The 22,345-nt window shown below is 30.7% G+C and overlaps 3 protein-coding genes across 3 annotated transcripts; 1 reads left to right on the forward strand and 2 right to left on the reverse strand.

Moving 5' to 3' along the window:
- On the forward strand, positions 1 to 4,484 carry LOC123889137 (uncharacterized protein At5g02240-like). Its single transcript, XM_045938360.1, has 7 exons — positions 1 to 484; positions 2,810 to 3,081; positions 3,365 to 3,401; positions 3,499 to 3,596; positions 3,690 to 3,751; positions 3,834 to 3,957; positions 4,248 to 4,484. Exons 1-7 carry the CDS (start codon positions 205 to 207, stop codon positions 4,365 to 4,367), a joined length of 993 nt encoding a protein of 330 aa, XP_045794316.1. The 5' UTR covers positions 1 to 204; the 3' UTR covers positions 4,368 to 4,484.
- A 1,252-nt stretch (positions 4,485 to 5,736) lies between these two features.
- LOC123889138 (probable WRKY transcription factor 49) lies at positions 5,737 to 8,737 on the reverse strand. The gene is made up of 3 exons (XM_045938361.1): positions 8,363 to 8,737; positions 7,981 to 8,124; positions 5,737 to 6,449 (listed from the first exon to the last, which is right to left on the reverse strand). The coding sequence occupies exons 1-3, from the start codon at positions 8,656 to 8,658 to the stop codon at positions 6,089 to 6,091; spliced, it is 801 nt and encodes a 266-aa protein (XP_045794317.1). The 5' UTR covers positions 8,659 to 8,737; the 3' UTR covers positions 5,737 to 6,088.
- An 8,622-nt stretch (positions 8,738 to 17,359) lies between these two features.
- On the reverse strand, positions 17,360 to 17,821 carry LOC123889140 (cyclin-dependent protein kinase inhibitor SMR4). The gene has a single exon (XM_045938362.1). The coding sequence runs from the start codon at positions 17,664 to 17,666 to the stop codon at positions 17,484 to 17,486; it is 183 nt and encodes a 60-aa protein (XP_045794318.1). The 5' UTR covers positions 17,667 to 17,821; the 3' UTR covers positions 17,360 to 17,483.
- Positions 17,822 to 22,345: the final 4,524 nt, after the last annotated feature.

Below are 22,345 nucleotides of genomic sequence, written 5' to 3' on the forward strand. Positions count from 1 at the left end.
AGAAAATCTAAAATGTGAAAGTAAACATAAAAAGAAACAATAACCATATTAACAACAATGCACTATTGAATATTAATAACACCAACAACATTGCTGTATGATATTGTTGAATTGAAAGCTTTTCATTCTTCACTCACCTCAAAAAATTTCCAATTTTTCCATAGTAATATTAATGGAAGAACTGTGTGAACTACTTTGATTGATATGGCTACAACTACACGTGTTCCTTTTGTTTCCGCTACCACATCTTTTCACAACCAATGCCATAAATTTTGCTTAGTGGCAAAGTCAATAACTCTACCAGTTTCTTCTTCCTCATTAAAGCTTTGTTGTTCTTCTTCTTATTCTTCTTCTTTGCTTTCACTTTCAACACAAAAGAATCTTAAGGGTGTGAAAAGAGTTGGAAACAGAAGTAGTGTTGTTGTTGCTATGGCTGAATCTTCAAAGAGTACTGTGCTTGTTACTGGTGCTGCTGGTCGTACAGGTTTGTTCTTTTTGTTGTTTGTTTTGATGGGTTGTCATCAAATTTTTTTTGTTTTCTTGTTCTGGAGAGTTTAATTAGAAAACTGCATTTCATGTTTTGTTTTTGTTTTGTTTTTATTGATTTTGGTGTTGAAATATGTGAAAGCTGTGTAATTTAAATGCAGGGTTTGTGGATTTCATGGGAGTTATATGAATTTTAATTGAGGTTTTTGAATTGGGGGTTAATGCTAATGTAACTAACTATGGGTTCTGTGTTAGTGACTTGGTGCTGCAAATATAATGTTAAGAGTCTCGCATCAAATAAGGGGTGCAAATTAGTTTATAGTGGGAAAACCCTTCACTCTACAACCCAGTTTTGTAGGGTATAGTTAGGTTCAACCCAAATCTTATGATTGTTTTTGTTGTGCACAACTAGTAACAAAAGGAAATAATAACAAAAGCAAACGATGAACACTAGAAGTTTGATAAAGGAGTTCCCGTATTTATAATGATGAATGAATGAATTAGGGTTTCAGTGTTACAAGCGATATTTATAATAATAATAATAATAATAATAATAATAATAATAATAATAATAATAATAATAATAATAATATTACGGTCCAGATAAGCCATTCCTCGGCCGCCCCCAGCCTCTTCCCGATACATATAAGCCATACTCAACAGTTTGTTTGTTTGTTTTTTTTTGAAAGAGCAAGAGCTCATTGTTCAAGGAGTACAAACAAGCCAAATTACACCAGATCAAACAGTTGAGATTTGAGGCATTACAGACATGACCTCCTCACCAAAGCCACAACTTAGCTAATATTAACATCAATAATAGGATTGGACAATTAGAAAACAAATGGATAAAAAAATCAAATCCAAGCTGCATGGCAGCAAATCCCCTCAACAAGACCATTCTGCAGAAAATTACTACTCCAATGCAAAGGAAAACCAGATACAAACCAGCACTAAGGATAATCCTCAATAGCTAGAAAACTAATGGAACACGATGAGCTGCTCCGCCCCAGATGGGCTGGAAACTCATAAATGCAGTAGATGCGATCTCTCGCCTTATCGCTCGCGACTCAAGATACGTAGAACTTTGGCAAGCTCCGACCCGAGAAAATCAGATAAGGCCTTATGAGATACACCATCACAACTAAATAGAAGCGCAAATGGCACCAATGTCTCCCGAAACAAATTTGGTAAAAACCTGCTGATTGCTAGCAGTATTGGCCATCCTGCAGCTCTCGGAATAGGACCCGATGCTGATACGTAGTGCAGAAGCGCCACACCTGCAGAAAAGAATGCAGAAATCCAGTCCCAAAAAACTGAACCTTTATATAGTGAAAAACAGCACCAACAGCTCTGGCATAATGTAAGAAACGAAAAAGGCCAGGGAATCAGACTTATAAAGTCCTAACCCAACCCAAACATGATTTTGGATCCGACAGCCACTGGTTTAAAGAGAAGTTAAAACCTTTTTCTCTTGATTTAATAGTTCTCCAAGCTAGGATCTTAGACTCCTCCATCACTCTTTACCAACGAAACCCGTCCAAATTAAAAATACTATTATTCCTCGCCTTTGAAATCGACAAAGACACAATGATACAATGTTGTATAAGACTTTTCAAAGACTTAGCTTTTTGTTTACAATTGGAAATATATGTTACTATCCTAAGAACCTCTATATTGTCTACAGGGGATTAAATGTCTTCCGAAGTAGCATACCTGGTAAAATTCTGAGTTTGAATTTCTGGGTTTGACTCCCAGCTTCGGAAGTTATTTTAATCAATTTTTATTTTCCTTTTCAAAGAAATTATAGAAGGAAGGGGGTTACAGTTATTTTGAGTTTAGTTTTGATGTAGAATTGACATTGGTTGGAAGAATTTTGAACACATTTATGGCATGGATTCTTCATAGTCATATTTGTTTTAAGGGGTTAAACTTGTCTATAGTTGTTGGCTTATCGATAAAACCATTCTTCAATTATATATGATTCATATTTTTTGGCATATTGCATATAAGATTCCAAACATTCTCTTGATTTGTCATTCACATTGCTAGGATTTGTAAATTCAAGGATTGCAACATATAATTGTCACTTAACTTTACTTACTATCTTACATGAAAGTTAGATTATGATTCAAAAGTATAAATAGAAAAAACAATTATAGTATAGTATGATGATATTTTTACTTCATAGCTAAAAAATTCTACGTCCAGTCGATTTACATTATAAAGTTGAAGTAAATTCAGTTGACGACTACATGTCTTAATTGAATTCTTTTTGTCACTTTCTGAAAATTCTTAATATGGTTTAATTGGTGTTACTTTTCAGGACAAATAGTTTATCAAAAATTAAAAGAGAGGTCAGAAGAATATGTCGCTAGAGGGCTGGTTAGAACAGAAGAAAGCAAGCAGAAAATTGGTGCTGCAGATGGTGTCTTTATTGGTGATATAAGAGATACTGAAAGTCTTGTTCCTGCAATTCAAGGTATAGATGCTCTCATTATCCTCACAAGTGCAGTACCACTGATGAAACCCGGGTTTGATCCAACCGCAGGAAAAAGACCCGAGTTCTATTTTGATGATGGCGCATACCCTGAACAGGTACTATTAGACTATCTTTGGATAAACAGTTTATTTGAGAGCTTATAGCATAAACGCTTATCATACAAGTTCTTATGTACAATATTAGTTCTATAACAAAAAATAAATAAAGTCAAATTGTTTTCATAAGTTATCCTAGAGAGCTTATGGGAATAAGCTGAAAACAGCTTATAGCGATATCATAACTTGTTTTCATAAATTCTCCCAGAGTCTCACAAGTGCTTATGCCAGTAGATAAGTTCAAAAAAGTCAATTCATGTTTTGGTAATTTTTTTCATACTAGGTTGACTGGATTGGACAGAAAAACCAAATCGACGCTGGTGAGAGAATCTATACCTTTTATGCATTACTAATTAATCATAATATAAACTTATTCATGTTTGTTATAATGAAATTAAGTTTTATCTGCATGAACAGCTAAGGCTGCAGGAGTAAAGCAGATTGTGTTAGTAGGATCTATGGGCGGAACAGACCTTAACCATCCTTTGAACAGCTTGGGTGATGGAAATATATTGGTATGTAATATAATGTATCCTTCAACATCATTCTGGCCTAACTTTTGTGAAAAAAATGAAAGTTCGGTAACATTGTTTTTGTATTGGTTCTAGGTTTGGAAAAGAAAGGCCGAGCAATATCTGGCTGATTCTGGTATTCCGTATACTATTATAAGGTACGATATAACAGTTTCTATCCACACTGAATTGTATACATATGAAATTTTCGCTCCTTTCTCACTTTTTGTTCTGAGTCAGGGCTGGTGGCTTGCAAGACAAAGAGGGAGGTATCCGGGAACTCGTCATAGGAAAGGATGACGAGCTTCTCAAGACTGATATTAGAACAATAGCTAGACCTGATGTTGCAGAAGTCTGTATTCAGGTATCCCTTCATTCTTATTCTATATGTATATGGAAACAAATAAGCTCTCTCTAGTGTTGTCAATGGCAGATCGCAGAAATTAGTAGTTTGTTCAAAATCAAATTCATCTATGCTACTCTATTGCGCCGCTATAACCGTTATTTAAAAAAAAAAACTTTGTACTGAATAGTGTATTGCAGAACAATAGTGATTTGTTTTAATTCTGCTATGCTATAGTGCTATAGCACTTTTATAGCTGCTATTTGACCACATTGACTCTGCTATGTGATTTTAATGTTCCTTCATTACAGGCACTAAATTTTGAGGAGGCTCAGTTTAAGGCATTTGACTTGGCATCAAAACCTGAGGGGACTGGTTCACCAACAAAGGACTTTAAGGCTTTATTTTCCCAGATCACTACTCGCTTTTGATTTTTCGAATGTTGTTTTCATTATCTTAAAATATTTCATATTTACATTTGGAATGGAACCAAAAATCTATTATTAGTTCTATCTAATGCAAATTTACAATGTGCTTGGTAATTTAGAAAAAGATTGTGTCTAAAGCAAATTATAGACTTCCCTAGTTCTCTAATCCTTGAGAGAAACACATCTATTATCTTCATTTTAATTGTTCACTAAAAGTTGTCTGCATCATGTGACATGTTTACTTGGTTTGTGCCTTTTGAATTACCAGTAGAGAATTTTCTTAGTAATCTGCTATACCGGTTGGTAAAAGTTTTTTTTAATTTTTTTTTTATGAATGTAACTGCAAGCTCTGGGAATTGTATTCGATACGGGTTTCCTCTTTGTACCTTTTGTTAACTTTCGATACGAGTTTCACTTTTATTCGAGTTTTTTTAGATCATTTTCTGATTTAGTTTTTCCAAAGATTTTAATTGGAGTTTCTTTCAAGATTATTTTCTTGGCATACTTCAATAGTTAAGCAGAGCAACATCGAATGACAGTCTCATGTTTTTTCAAAATTAATTTCTGGATATGCTTCAATATAGTAATTAATTTTCTCATTATGTTTCTATTACTATTAAATTGATTTTGTTTAATCGAGATTTTTCTTCAATTTATGTCATTTGATTACTGAACAAAACCTCAACGTTTTCGTTGATCACAACATCCCATTTAAGCGCTCTTGGGGGGTTGATATACTCTTTAATAGATGTGTCCACCTTATTAAATGCATTTTCAGCGCCACATTTTTCATTAAAAATTCAGGATAACAGCATATCAACCATAAACATGAAATACTATTGAAAATCATCATAAAGTTGTCAGAAAAAAATTAACATTCAAAAATTTGTAAGTGACACACACACAAAAGAACACCAATTAATATTTGAAACTCCATACTAAACTTGTCAACAAAAAATTAAACTCCATAATAGCATGATCATATACGTCATTGATGTCACATGACATTTCATAAAACTTATCAGTTGATGGATGTGAGTGTGTCACATGAAGGCAGGCACCAACAATAATATAGGAGAATGTTAACTTGTGCCCTTAAGGCACATATTAAGGAAACAAAAATAGAAATTATTAAATGCTAATTTGTGCATTTTGACTTTTGAAGCATTAAATTTCTTGTATCATTAAATGATGAATTTCTATTTTGGTATATCTTATCATGTGCCCTAAGGGCACATGTTAACAAGACCCATTCTTTTATAAGTTAGAGTGATGAAAACCTAACACTCCGTTTGGTACGATGGATAGAAAGTGGGAGGAAAAAAATTACGCAAACAAATGAATGAATTTGGAAAGATCAAAACCCAATATTTAAAAAGATCAAACCACAATATTTACTCACTTTATACTAACAACAAATATATTTAATCCTAAAAATTAAATAGTAAAATACATAACCTATATTTTCCTTCATCCATGGGAAATTTAAACTATACTATTACATGATATATATATTGCCTCAAAAAATAAAAAATACACACACACATAAGCATAAAAATTGTCACAATCTCTTAAAATTTATTGAGTTTCTAAATCTTTACATATACATATTTCTTATCTAAATGCTAGGATTTAAATCAGCAACAAAACAAGAGTTGGAAGTAGAACAACCAGAAGTCCATGAAGTTGGAGGAAAAGGTGAGGAAAATTAAAGTTTTGAGTAATCAATCACTATCAACATTGTTTGTGGGGTTCCTAACCATGAATGGTACCATGTCTTCGAGCAATCCTTGCCGGCCCAAATTTTCTTGGGCCTTATCTTGTGTAGAGTCCAATAAATTTGGTGATATGAGTCCCAAAGAAGCACTAGTTTGGGCTTCATGGGCTTCTTGTGAAGAAGTGGGCTTGGACTTCTTGATTGGTGGATGAGCAGTAGATTGATGTGATTGGCCCACTAAGAAATATGGATAAGTAAAATGTAAGTGGAGTCCTTCATAAGTGATTATAAGAGTGTCAGGGTCTTCAATGGATCTCTCAACTTGCTTCTTAGCACCACACCTAGGGTTGGTGCACCTATAGTAACTCCTGTTTGTTCCATGGCATCAAAATTTGTTAAAATCAAAATCTACTCAAGTTAATTAAGGGCATAATTGTTTCATTGTTCTCAATCAAACATATCATGATAGACGAATTTTCATTATCCTGTTGTATATTTCTCATTGATTCATTTTGTACTCTTATTTTTAAGGATATACAAAACTGACCATTAGTTTAAGGCTCGACTAGATCCAACCTGGCCAAGTGTAGTTTAGGCTCGACTAGGCTACCAAATTTGTTAAGAATTGTACATCAGATGTAGATGGTCTGAACATATATAGATTTATAAGTAGAGACCATCTCACCTTAAAATCCAATTTTGTAGGACTGAATTATGCACAATCTCAAATTTTAAGATGATATCAGAGCCTCTTCTAAGATCTATTTGGTCACATGTATTTAGGTTTCCGCTATTGGTGGATTGACTCCGTCAATTTTATCAATTTGGCCCACAGTGCTAGGTCGGTTGGCCCGATTTGATAGCTTGATTACAATTGGTTAGAATTCCATTGGGGACATTGATATCTATTATGGCTATAAAATGAATAATGTAGGATACTTGTTGACGAAGAATGCCATCTTTTGTATCATGATCTCTATCATACATCAAGCAAACAACAGGATATGCTATTGTTGGACATAATAACAAAGAGTACCACTTGTTTGATTGTGAAAATCCCACTAGTTATTAATATGTATTACTAAGCTTAAGCATGTTAGTATATTTAGCAAACCTATAAGCCTATTAACTTGTGTGGGGCTTACTCATTGATTTCTCATTGTTATGGAGAGAAAAAATCACCAAATTTAATGTTATATTCGGTTTGAGGATATTGAAAATCTTTATTACCTGACTTGATACATGTCATGGCAAAGAAGCCTTAGAATTTTTTTTTTTTACAAACTTATTACAATATATGTGGACTTGTAAAAAAAGAAGTTACTTAGGAAAAACCACTTGTTTTGGAAGGACGTGGATTGTTTGTAGTAGGTAGTAGCAAAAGCATATTAGTTGTGCAATTTAAGTTGTTTGATCACGATCTAACAACTTATAAGATGACGAAATAGGATTCAAAATTAGACTTCAAAATGTTAGTTTTTCTATCATATGGCGCGATGCATTATTTTTGGCGTGTTACTACTACAACAAATTCCATTTCATTTGAGAGCTTTTATAAATATAACTTATCACATGTCTACAAGTTTATTAAATTTTACTCTAAATTTTACATCGCATATATTATGCAGAGCCGGAGTTTGAACTTTGGACACTCCACTTAGACAATAGACCCAAAAAAAAAGTTCTATGTTTTATAGAACTATTCGAAGTGTACACTAAATGAGCTTTGTTTGAGAAGGATATTCAAAAATTATTTCCAAAGTACTTTATATATATATGCATTAAAAGGATTGGTTTAAGAAAATCTTTAAATCTTTTTCACAAGCAAATGTGCAAAACAGAGAAATCCAAAAGTAAAAGCCACATTACATTTCATATAGAAGAAAGTCAAGAGTTTACCTAGGATTTGGGCTATTTTTAATGGATTTTTGACCATACTTCCTCCACCTATATCCATCATCACTCATCCCATTGCCAAAGCATTTGATTTTCAAAGTATACTTATTCTCAATCTTACTCAAACTACTTTCCAATATTGAAACTCTGAAATCAAACACAATTACACACATCAATTTCGTGTCCAACTCGAACTAAATCATCTACATATGCTTTATAGTGCAGAAGTCGTAAGAACCATTAAATTTAGAGATAAAAAAACTTTCTCTAAATCTAACGATCTCAACGACTTCAGAAGATCAAATTGGTCCAATTCATGAAACTCAACCTTATAAAAAATTACCATGAAATTTAACAAAAAAAAATGTTGTAGTGCTAGTATTACCTTGTTGATGAAATTTGTTGAAAGTGGTTACTATGGTTAGTAACTAACAAAGCATTTTCAATATCTGAAATGGTAGGACCTGAATAAATATTTGAAATGAACCTATTAAAGTCTTGGTCTTTTGAAAAATCATCATGACTTGTGTTGGTTACTTCATTTACTATCCCTTGTGGCAACATAAGAAGAGAATTAGACTCATCAACTAAAAGGTCTCTTAAAAGTTCTGACCCTTCTGACCAATTAGAAGTCATTATTTTCTCCATCATTGTCTTTGACATAGATGAGTACTCAATCATATTTATTAGGCTTTAAACAGAGGAAAGTGAGGATAAAAGGCTAATGAGAATGGAAAAAGAGTGGAGCAGATAGATGAGGTGGTGGTTGTTGTATTGTATGTGTTTCTTCTATCTTGTTGACTTTTAAAAGAAAACCAAACAATGTGCTATGTTTTATTTTTGGATGTATTCTAGGTTGACATTTTTTGGAGATTTCTATTCCAAACAATGTTGTAATATTGTCGGTTAACTGCAAATTGTGTCATCTTTCACTGCCTCATAATTTGAAATGGGGCCTTTTTACTACTATTCATACAACTTACTATGTTGAATCGAACTTATCTAAGCATCCAATTGCATGAAGTTTCTTTGTTTTTTCCCCTTTTTTGGCTGTAAACAAGCAAGTGGAACAAGGGTAAATTTCATAAAAAAAAAATTTGTTGAAAAGCATGTGACGCGATCTAAAAAATAATACTACGGTAAATATGTCAAAATTACGGTGATCCATCGTGATTTTATAGAAGCTAAAGTGTAACTTGTGAAAAATTACAATAGATCACCTTAATTCTGACATACCACCATGATACTAAACATAGACTTAATAGTAATTTGGATTGTATGCAATCAAAATCCTGAGCATTCACACAATTAGAACATTACTAATGGATCAAAGTTGGACGATTTAAATTTTAAGTTTGATATTTAATTTTTTTATAAAAAAAATGCATGTTTTCTGCACCTTATCTTTATCCAATAATCATTGATGCCCTAATTGCATGATCACACAAAGTTTTTATGCGATGCCCTAATTTTAGTTGTGTTGAAGTCATTAAGATATAAAAAAAATTGATACATTGTTGTTTTTGATTTTAAAAATTTCGAAAAAGCTACTACTGTAATATATTATCAGCTGAGTCGCGTTGTATGAACTGACGAATAACAATGGAACAAGGCTGCTATTTCAAATTCACACTCCACTTAGTTCATAGTTTGTGTTTATACTCTACCAAGTTTCTTCCTTCAATTTCACATCATGTTCCAACATACATTAATCGATTTCAATTGTGTTGAAGAAAATAATTGCAATGTACCAATAGTGTAAAACTTTTTTATACATTATTTAATTAAATCACACTATGTATGACTATGGTTTTAGATCAGTTTTTGGAATTGAAAATTTTAAAATCCAAATAAACAAAGATAAGGTGATGAGGCATTATGGAGGGAGGCGTTGATATTTTCAAAACATTTGTACTACACATCTGTTTTCTTTTAAATTTTTATATTGTCTTGTAATGTGATGAGATTGATGCATCACAATGTGACAAAACTTACTTGACAACGCCATTTCAACCAAGGAAATTAGAGTCAACCTTAAAGAATTACTAAATTATTTATATAAGTTGAAATATTTTTTAAGATGCTCTTTGACCCTTGTAACTTATTTTAAGGAGAAATATTTATTATAAGATTAGTTGAGTTTGCATTATTTACAACTATAGATGAAACGGTAGGTTACTTACTAAAGTAGGATTCTCCATATCAAAAGTAATATTAAGAAAGTTATTGGAACTATATAGTCCTATAATTTAAATAAATATCATAGAGTTTTTAATTAGAAACATAATATTTAATAGAGAGAACATGCATTTTCTATTTAGTATTAACTATGTATACATAGCAAGATGTAGGGTGAAAGTGAAAGCTAATACTTGATAGACTTTTCAGTCCATCCTAGCTGTTAATTGAAATAATTATAGTAAGTAGGATAATTAGATGAACATTAGTAGTAAATTCTTTAGTAAAGATAATGAGTTATGAAATTTTTTGTAGCAACTCAAATCAATTGGATCAATTTTGAAATATGAACATTAATCCTAAAAAAGTTAGCATTAATTGTTATGTTTTGGTTTATTCATATATATGTTTAGCCAAATCTTAAGAAGGCATATTCAGATATTCCTCTAGCTAGAATGTATAGCTTAGAATTGTGCTTGGCATTCATTCCTCTAAAAATGTGAAGAAATGGACACAAAGTTTATAGAAAACTAGTAACTTGAGTAGTAGAGGAATGATGATCTTACACCATAATTTCCTACTGGTTGATTAAGGTTGGATGATCTTACACCATAATTTCCTACTGGTTGATAAACTACTTAAGCTGAATTATTGTTTGTGAAAGAATGAGTGAATGACAGTTATTAAACCGATCATTTTTAATCATACGAGCTTATAAACTATAAGTTATAAGCTAATTTATTATTTATTGTATTTGTACGCCCTTAATTTCTTTTTAATTGGACTAATATATGTTAAATTATATACCACAGAAAATATCAAAGTTCACCTATTATTACATATTGTTGGACTTGATTTCACTTTTTGACACAATAATTTTATGAAACATTTATTCACCAAAAAAAAAATTATGAAACATTTACCGTCGTTTATCCAGCATCAAAAGACTATTATTATCACATAAATAAATTCTAATTCAAATAGATTTCTTGTACGTGGTAACCAAAAAAAAGATTTCTTGTACGTAGAAAAGCCATAATTCAAACTTCTTACTACTTATTTAAGGTTTTTTTTTTTAAAAAAATAAATCCGATATCCGTCGGGACCGACTAATCCGAGGAAACCGCAATCACATCCCCCATTTTGAAGGCCCTTTTAAATTTAAAGTTTTTTATTTTGTATGAATTAACCTACTGAAATTGACGCTAGAAGGAATCAAACATGGGATCTTAAGAGAAAAGCAAGTGAGTTTTTATTTAAGGTGTTTTGAATTTCCTACCAAGACCATCCATATATTTTTACCAACTTCTATCACTATAAAATATGAGGGATTTGAGGTGAATTTTCGCAAGTAGTATACTTTTTCATGAAAAAATAAAAGTCAACAATTGTAGGAACAAATAAAACAAAAATATTATTTGAAGGAACAATGTTGCTGATTTTTATATCCACAAGGAGACAAGACAACAAAGATGAACCCCTCTTAATTAGCACTATCAACTCTGCATATAAATCAACCATTCATATGGATATGGCTATTCCTGCTGCATTTTCATCTCTAGAAGGTACAAAGTATCGTGATTTCTTTATCTCAATCTGCTGTTGGATTACTTCGAAGTTAGGGAAAGTATTTGTTCTTATGTGGCTTTGACTTGTTGAATCCAAACAAGACTATAATAGAGCATATTCCAATTAAAATACTATATATATATATATGGCCAAATTACACTAAATATCCTTTATCTTATTTATTTGTAACACTTTAGTCCTTTATCTTTATTTTGTAACAATTCGATCCTTTATCTTTTGTAAAGCACACATATACATCCTTTTTTTTATTTTTTATTAAAAAAATACTGAGATGGCATTCCACATAGATAATATTTTACTAAAATATTGTTTTATTGAAATTAAAAAAAAAATGAAAAAATGTATGAAGATTCAATATCACCTCCATATCTTCATCTTCCTCATCATATTTTTCTTTAAATTAAAATTAATTTTCACTCAAATACACTTCCAAATAACATAAATCTTTATTTTAAATTTTCCTCCATCTCTTTCTAAACTCAAACAAAAATTTCTAAACTCAAATTAAAATCCCCAAATTTTCAATAACCTAAAAATTCCAAATTGGGGATTATTAAAAGTACAAAGTCAACCACTGCATAGTATCACTTATTGTTGGTCGTCGTCTGGTTCTGGAAATGGATGAGAATGTGAATGGGTACAAGTAGTGTGACCAATTATTGATGAAGAAAAAGAAGAGGCGTGTTGTTGGTGGTGAGTTATGGTACGGAGGAGGATGGTGCGAATGGGACGTTGCTGCAGGGACATATAATCATAGGCTGAATTAGATTCAATTTTATGGTTGTTGTCATCATATTCATACTCACAGGTATTGTTCTTCACTGGAAAGAACTAGTAAAAGGACAGGAACTACCAATATGAAATGATGATCTATGCAAAAATTGGTGTTCAAACCACTTTGGAATCTCTGCAACATAAAATTGATTTCCAAATTCATGCAGTTCCTATTAATTATAAAGATTTATGTTATTTGATTTAAGAAAGAATACATGAGGAAGATGAAGATATGAAGGTGATATTGAATATCTTCATCCATTTTTCCAGATTTTTTTTTAATTTCAATAAAATAATATTTTAGAAAAAAAAAACTATCTACGTGGAATGCCATCTCAGCATTTTTTAATAAAAAATAAAAAAAAGGATGTATATGTGCGCTTTACAAAAGATAAAGGATCGAATTGTTACAAAATAAAGATAAAGGACTAAAGTGTTACAAATAAATAAGATAAAGGACCTTCAGTGTAATTTGGCCTATATATATATATAAGTTCTACTAGATTATATTGAGACTTGATACCGTCGCACAACCTCTACATGTGATGTGGCCGGGCCTGACGACTGCACATCAATGCTCCAAATACACTATCACCTCTACTATAAAAAATATTTTTCTCTAATGTCACAAGGTACACAATTCATATTTTTTTTTGGTGTAAACCGATCGCACCATATTAGTATCGAATAATTTGAAATGAAGTTTCTATTAACATTTTTTTTGTTAGATTATGTTAATTGTTATGTTAGTTTTTCACATTTTATCAAGACTTGAACTCTAGACCTCAATTCTTTTAACTTTTAGCTCAACTACTTCAACACAATTGAGCTACCCCATTCCACCCATAATACGCATTTGATTTATTGTAATTTGTTGGTAGTGTAATAAAATTTATACCGATAATGTATAGAAATGCAATTTGTTTTCTAATTCATTCCATAAATGCATATTTTGTTTTCTATAAAAAATATGGCAGATTTTTTTTTTTAGACTTTAGTTACCTCGCATCCAAACTCATAGGACTCTAGAGGTTAATACAAAAAGGCTTCTTCTTTTTGCGCTCCCTGGAAGTTCTCGTTCATCCTGGAAATTTCAAAAATACTCTCTCACTACTTAAGTTACATCAAATTTTAGACACTCGCGTCCTACGTTGCGAGGAGGTATAATTGAAAGGTTGAGGGTGCGTGCAAGACTCAGGGGTGTGAAAAGAAGAAGTCATACAAAAATTAAAAAAGGTAGAGTTCAATGGGGCTTCTAGTATAGATCCAGTCCATTGACAAAGAGCCCATTATTAGTTAACGTCTCGTAGAGAATTTAACAGAATATGGTCACATTTACTGGATGCAAATTAAAAAAAAAATAAAAAAAATTATAGCAAGAGTGTAATATAATTATAGTGTAGAGTGAAAATTCATTTTTGTCCCGCACAACTTTTTTTTATCAAACAATTCAGTCCTTAATAAAATTTAAATTTATCTCTAACATTTTCATACAAAATAAATTAGTTACTCTGTTATAATGAATCAGAGACTAATTTATTTCCAATATAAAAATATTAAAGATTAATTTTATTTTTATTTTCATCAGAAATGGTGATCCATCATAAATTTATAAGGGATTAAAATGGGTCTTCAATATTTAGCTAACATGTCTATTGTGGTTGCATCTTAAGGATCTTGCAAGAGTGAAAGAGGGTGGAAATTCAAAACTCAAAAATGTGTTGTGTGCCTTTGAAATAATGATCACAAAATTAAAAACAAAATGCTAAACATGTTATAGTAGTCAGAAAAAATCACAAGTGTATCTTTGGATCCTTTTTCACGAGGTCTAGGACCTTAAATTTAATACCATGTAAAACTGAGAAGTTCATATGATTCATGAGGTAGAGCAGGGTACAAAGTTGTAGAGTCCTATATGCTTTATGAATGCTATGAAGGAAACACCTGGGAATGGGTAAGTAAGCTCAGTTTAACTCATGGATAATACATGTAGGAATTAATTCATAATACATGGTAGACTTTGTGTTCACTATTTTTTTAGGTTAACTTTTTTTTGTTTGTTTTATTTTGGTACTTAAATTACAAACGTTAGATAATTTGATCTCTTAAGTTATTTTTATTTCGATTTGGTTCCTTAAGTTATGAATATTGAATATTTTATAACTTAAAGAATCATATTTTACGAGGCAAAAATGAAGCGAAAAAAATTTAAAGGACCAAATTGTATTTGTATGTTTGCAACCTAAAAGACCAAAATGAAAAAATAAATAAATTTAAGAGACCAAAATAAAAACTAAAATTAACTTAAGGATAAAAAGTATGATTTAGCATTATTTTTTAACAAACCCATTGTGTTTATTTGAAAATAGACTAAAAATTCAATTTAATCTCTTACAATTTGTTTTAGGTTCAGTTTAATATCTTACAATTTGTTTTAAGTATTATTGTATGATGATGATGATGATAGAGACTAAATTGAATTTTTTTTTAACGATAAATATATTATTATTAATAATCGGGTCTCTGCACAAGATGGATAGAAACCCGTAAAAGGGGTTACTAAATAAAGGCGCCGTATATAAACGGAACACCGATGAAAATACCAAAATAGACACCACCTAATAGAGATTCACTAATCCCATTATTGTATGACGGAGACTAAATTGAGTTATGATGAAATAAATTGAGTCTTTTCCGGTCAAATTAAAAATCTTCTTTTACTAAACTAAAATATTAGACTATCGATCGTTAATTGGTCTGGTAATGATTGATGTTGAATTTGGTAGGGAAAACCATGATTCGACCCCCACAACTGCGATCGGAAATGAGCGGGAACCGGAAACCACTTGATGCCAGAACTTACCCCCAAACTAAATTAGGCGGTCTAGTGGGCTGGATACTGATAGTGAAAATATAAAAAGAAAAAAAAACTAAAATATTAAACTCAAGTTGTAAATGAACTCCTCTTTGCATAATCAAAAAAATGGACTCTCTTAGTACAAATCGTTCGAAGAAATCGAGTTTGATTCTTGATAGAAATATTTTTTAGCTATACTTTACTTATCTCGTGACTAAACTCTAAATTAACGGACTCTCTTTTTCTAAGTACTAGATGGTTAATAAAAAAATCTTCCATTGTGTTTACTATTTTTTTAGGTTAATTTTTTTTGTTTGTTTTATTTTGGTCTTAAATTACAAACGTTAGATGATTTGATCTCTTAAGTTATTTTTATTTCGTTTTGGTTCCTTAAGTTATGAATATTAATATTTTATAACTTAAATAATCATATTTTAAGGGGCAAAAATGAAGCAAAAAAATTTAAAGAACCAAATTGTATGTTTGTAACCTAAAAGACCAAAATGAAAAAATAAATAAATTTAAGAGACCAAAATAAAAACTAAAATTAACTTAAGGATAAAAAGTATGATTTAGCATTATTTTTTAACAAACCCATGGTGTTTATTTGAAAATAGACTAAAAATTCAATTTAATCTCTTACAATTTGTTTTAGGTTTAATTTAGTCCAAATATAAAAGAGATAAATTTAAGTATTATTGTATGATGATGGAGACTGAATTGAATTTTTTTTTTAACGATAAATATATTATTATTAATAATCGGGTCTCTGCACAAGATGGATAGAAACCCGTAAAAGGGACTACTAAATAAAGGCGCCGTATATAAACGAAATACTGATGAAAATACCAAAATAGACACCACCTAATAGAGGTTCACTAATCCCATTATTGTATGACGGAGACTAAATTGAATTATGATGAAATAAACTGAGTCTTTTTGGTCAAATTAAAAATCTTCTTTTACTAAACTAAAATATTAGACTACCGATCGTTAATTGGTCTGGTAATGATTGGTGTTGAATTTGGTAGGGAAAACCATGATTCGACCTCCACAACTGCGATCGGAAATGGGCGGGAACCGGAAACCACTTGATGCCAGAACTTACCCCCAAACTAAATTAGACGGTCTAGTAGACTGATACTGATAGTGAAAAATATAAAAAGAAAAAAAAAAAAACTAAAATATTAAACTCATGTTGTTAATGAACTCCTCTTTGCATAATAAAAAAAATGAACTCTCTTAGTACAAATTGTTTGAAGAATCCGAGTTTGATTCTTGATAGAAATATTTTTTAGCTATACTTTACTTATTTCGTTGTCAAACTCTAAATTAACAAACTCTTTTTTTTTAAGAACTAGATGGTTAATAAAAAATTCTTCTACTTTGTTCGCATAATTTCAACTATTATTTGAATGAAAATACCAATTAATGTCAATGGGTCACCTTAGCATTTGGTAGCCCCTTATGGTTAAAATCAATTTCAAAAACAAAGGTAATTGAACTCAAAAACACCTCAATATTGTTGTTAAAGATTCACACAGTCTTGCACGGTAATTGATTTCGAATTTTGAACAAACAATTAAAGATTAGAAAATTCATAATACACAATTAACTACATTACAGAGTTGCGGCGGAATCCATTTCCCCAGATAATTAAGAAAACATCATAGCTTAAATCAACACAGAAGCAAAAACCTCGACACAACAACATGCGTATGAAACAAACCATAACCAAAGGAAACGTGAAAGAACAACCTTAAAAATTCCAAAGACACAAAATGAATCAAATAAATTGATTTTTAGAATGAAGCTAAGGAACACTCAAAAATCAAAATACACAAACATTTCATTCACAAGGAGTTCACATTAAGACAAAACTCTGTATATGATGATAATTAAACATAATCACTTATCATTATCTGTGTAACAAAATCCATAAATCATAATCTAAAATTCCAAAACTCTACCCAAACAACACCATACAAAATTATTTATATATATTAAATCTATAAAACTAACAAACACTCTCCTTTTACTCCTACAAACAAAACCCACAAACAGAAAGTACCCAAAACAAAACCCAAAAATAAAAATTGAATCTTTATTAAGCATAAGCTTCTTTTCTCATTACAAAAAACGAATCAAGATCAGGTGGTTGAAAATACCCTTCCTTAGGTGGCGGTCGTCTAATTCCAGGAACCGGCTTCTTCCTCGGCGGCGGTGGACAAATGAAAACAGCCGGAATCTGATTCTGCAACAACCTTGGTGTTCTACATTCATCTTCCATTGCAACCCACTTAACAAAATCAAAACTTAACTATATATTCAATGACCCTTTTGAATCTTCTCCCCAAAATCCAACAAAAAAAAGGAATCTAATGAAAATCAGTTTTTCACAAAAAAAGTGTGAACTTTGAACTTTCAAGCAAAGAAATTGAATGAAAGTGTTTTTTTCATTAGAAGGGTATATATAAAAGGAAAAATAAATAATTTATTTAATTTTAAATTTTAAATAATTGGTGGGAAAAAAGTGGAGCGATCGTGTGTGGTGAGGCGTAAAAGAAAAAGGTATTTAAAATGCGTTATGATTAGATGACAGCTAAGCAATTTAAAAACAACATGACACGTGGCGTTTAATGAGTGGACGAAATGGTACAACGTAGGGTACGTTTCGCCGCGTTTTTTTTTCATTTGATTCAAATTAGGCGGCGTCGGTGTTTGCGCGGGAAAAATGAAAAGTTTTGAAAGTGTTACTGTGAGTCAGTTGCTACTGTTGGATGAAGTGGTGGGGTCCACTGAGAATGGACGGTGGATGTTGTGGTTAGTGGGGTCCAGAGGGTATGGGCTTTGTTTTTGTCGTGTAGTGATGATTTTGATGAATTTTTAATGGGTACATTGGATTCAATTATTCTGACAGATGAAAAGGAGTGAAGAATTACACGAACCAATGTTGATTAATCACATCTGTCAAGTTATTTATTTGTACCTTTCATAGTTGAAGACAAATAATATAGGGTCACATTTTTACCTGAGGTAGTGACGTTATAAATTAGTACAAGAAGAAAATAGGTTAGTAGTATTGTTTTTCATCTTTGTAGATTAGTTTGATAGTTTCTATTTTAATTCCTAAAAAAATTAGAATGAAGATATAGTTTAATCTTTTACAATTTTTTTATAGTCGAATTCAGTTTCTCACCAAAATAAAAATTAAATGAACAATCGTTAATTAGTTTAATGATGATTGACATTAAATTTGATAGAGAGGACCATGATTCGATTGTTCGTAACTGCGATTACAAAGGGGCTGAAACCACTTTATAACAGAACTTTATAACATAACTGAGTTCGAATCAGATTAAAATGATGGTGAAACCCAAAAAAAAAAAAAATATTAATTAGTTTTTAACATTTTTATATGAAGACATATACTAGTTCATAATTTTTGGGGAATGGATTCTCTCAAGTGTGATTTACACTTGAGAGAATAAAGTGTAATCTAACACCATCTAAATTCATTTTCTCTAAATTTTTATATGTTTCTCTCTCTTGATCAATGGTAACAAATCACACTTTATTCTCTCAAGTGTAAATTACACTTGAGAGAATCCATTCCCTAATTTTTGTTATAATAAAAGGATTAATTTGTCCAAAATGTGGAAATGTAAATGATTAACTTAAGTTTTTTTACCCGTTAGATAATTGTGAGGGACTAAAATAAATTTCACTCAAAATATTATCCTCTCAATTGGCCCATAACATATTTTAACCTGATGATTTTCGTCTCTCATTAACTTTGTCACCATATTAGACTTTAACATGTTATGATTTTGCCGATTTGGCCATTCACCATTGTGACATGTTCAATAGGGCATGGGCATCACTTTGATTGTAACACCTCGATTTTTCAAGCCCAAAAATAGTTTTTTTTTTAATTTAAAAAATACTTTGAAATAAACTTTCACCATCAGTTTTAAATTAAAATAAGTGAGGTTTTTCTAAATCATCGATCGAAATGCAATGCTTCTTTTAAGAATCTACTTTCTCCGGCCTTATTTATAAGCAAAAGTTGCTTTTTAGATTCATTGAAAAATCAATGTATCTAGTCTATTGATTTTTCAATAAATTTAAAAAGTAATTTTTACTTATAAATAAGGCCGGATGAAGCATGCTCAAACACTTGGTTTAAATAAGCATGGTCACAAACTTTATTCCAATAAATAATCAAAATACAATTTCAGAGAAGAACAATAATAAAGGAGATTAAACACGACTCTAATATAGTAACCCATAAGCTGATCTTGTACTCTAATTGATGACTGTCGAGTAACAAAAACCCATAAACCTGGTTCAAAAAACAAAAACCCATAAACGGCATTGATGTAGTATAAAAAGTAAATAAATTTGTTATCGTATTTATAGGGATCAGTGTGATATTAGAATCGTTCAACAATTAATATAATTTTAAGTATAGAGAAAAAATGTGTTTGATTAAATTCAGACTTACAACACATAAATCCATGAAGAAATAACAAAGAGAAAAAGCAGCTGCGATTAGATATCGTTAACTATTCTTCTAATACAATATTGTAATAGATTTTATACTTTCCAAATTTCAATTATGTTTTCACCTGTCCAGAGTACAATGAGAGTTTCATTTATACTATTAACTCCCAATGTCTTGAGCGATTAATAACGGTATTTGATAACTCACTTTATGTGACGTTAGTTGTCCCTATTTACTTTGATTATTGCCTCCCAAAATGGTGATGTATCAATGTTATTGAGTCATTTTGATGTATTTTGAGTCTAGTATAAATGTAATTCATACAAAAAGGAAGTTAAAAAAGGATTTAAATGTAATTCTTCGTTCAAAAAGGAAGTTCTGGTGATAACTTGTGTCAAAACAGACCACTGAACCAAGCAACAAAAGGTTTCGAAGCTTATATTTTATAAATCAGAGTTATGACCAAGGTTTCCGTACAACCATGAATTGCGTGGGGTCTAAAGCGCAACCAAAGCCTCCACGTATGCAAAGAATGAAGAATACAATTATCCGAAGATAAGACAACTGACAGATTTCTCATGTGCAATTGTACTATCCTCGTATAATCCATGTGAGGAGAATATGCTTTATTCCTTTGGGTTGTCTTTATCTTAGTGGTTTTGACCCATGATCCGAGGTTGATCTCTATATAAAGAAGCCATGAACTCGATATGGCGAAGTATCGTGTCTGATACATACTCGATACCGATACTCGTCCGACACTCTTCGATACACGCATCAGAAAAGTATCGGAAATTAATATTATTTTTTTAAAAAAATATAACCGATACGTGTCGGATACTTCTCCGATACGCGTATCGGTAAAGTATCGGACAATTAATGTTCTTTGATGATTGAAACGTAGGAAAGGAGACTGATACAATTCGTGTTTTCTCTTACGTATTGAATGTTAGAGTATGATGTTACCAACTATGTCTTTGGGTAGTACGTATTTTTTTTTTTTTAATAAGCAAATTGTTAGTATATTATATTCTTATGTTAGTTTTTTTCCTTGTCAAGACTTGAACCTGGATCTCTAACTCTTAAGTCTTAGCACAACCAGTTAAGTTACTCATTCCATTCCCCTTTTTGGGTAGTACTTAATTTAACTTAACATATGTAATTGTTACTTGTTTGCTCAATTTGAGTAATTTGAATGTTAATTTTTTATCATTATCAATTTTAGTTATGTTTGTATATTGTGCATTTATATATATATATATATATATATATATATATATATATATATATATATATATATTTAATTTTAAATTAAATTTTTAAATATCGTCGTATCGGTGTCGTATCGTATCGGTATTGTGTTACGTATCAGGGCTTCATAGCTTCTGTTCAGGCACGGATGCACATTGTGATAATTGGGGGCAATTGACTCCACAACATTGTTTTTTGTGAAGGAAACCCCACATCATTGTTGTTTTTTTAACTAATAACTATTTTAAAGACTCGTGCATTCGTATCAATGACTTTTATTCGATGTTTTAGTTTGTCACTATATTAATGTGGAAAATTTATTTAAAATTAAATATTTAAAAATTTGTTATATAATATTGTTAAAATATAAGTGAAGTTATTGTGTTAATTATTTATTGTAAACTTATTTATTCAATTTTTTTATGTTTCAGTCACAAATAATGGTCCCGTCCATATTTTTAATAAAAAAAATAGAAATTTTATTAGGAATATTTAGGGTAATTTAGTAAGTTTGATACTAATTATTTTATTATTTTTTGGTTACAAGGCTAATCAAAACAAAACAAAAAACAAACAGAAAAAAGAAAAGGGAACTATTCTCTAAGGTAGAAAGTTCCAGTCGCGTCGCTTCGAAGAATATCAAAGAAACCTTCTGGGGGAGATGCATGAATCGTGAGATCAGAATCTGAAGAGGCTCCAAGCTTGGCTAAGAAATCCGCACAATTGTTTCCCTCTCTGAGAGTGTGGCAAAGAGTAATGTTCCTTTGAGATATCAACTCTTTGATGACTTGAATCAACACAGCATAAACATGATATTTGATATTGGTACCTTTAATAATATCAACTCCATGATATTATTAATAATTATTAATGGTTAGTAGTAAATTTTGTAGTAATATTGTTTATGTTTCATTTATAAAAAAAATAAATAATTATGTTTCTTTCCTTTTTTAAATGAAAAATATTGTTTATGTTTTTTTATAGAGTATTGTTTTTTTTTTTTTTAAATTTCTATATTCATATTTTTATGCGGTTTCTTCTTATTTTTTTTTATATATTCTTTCTATAATTTATTTTTTTATTGATTAAACTTTCTATAATTAATTTTTTCCTATTTTTAAGTATACCATATTTCTATATTTTTTAAATATTTTTTCAGTGAATTACGATGAAGGATATAAAACTTACAACGTGGTTAAAAGTAATAAGGA

Source organism: Trifolium pratense, linkage group LG6 (assembly GCF_020283565.1).
Source record: "Trifolium pratense cultivar HEN17-A07 linkage group LG6, ARS_RC_1.1, whole genome shotgun sequence".
In the NCBI taxonomy this organism is placed as follows: Eukaryota; Viridiplantae; Streptophyta; class Magnoliopsida; order Fabales; family Fabaceae; genus Trifolium; species Trifolium pratense.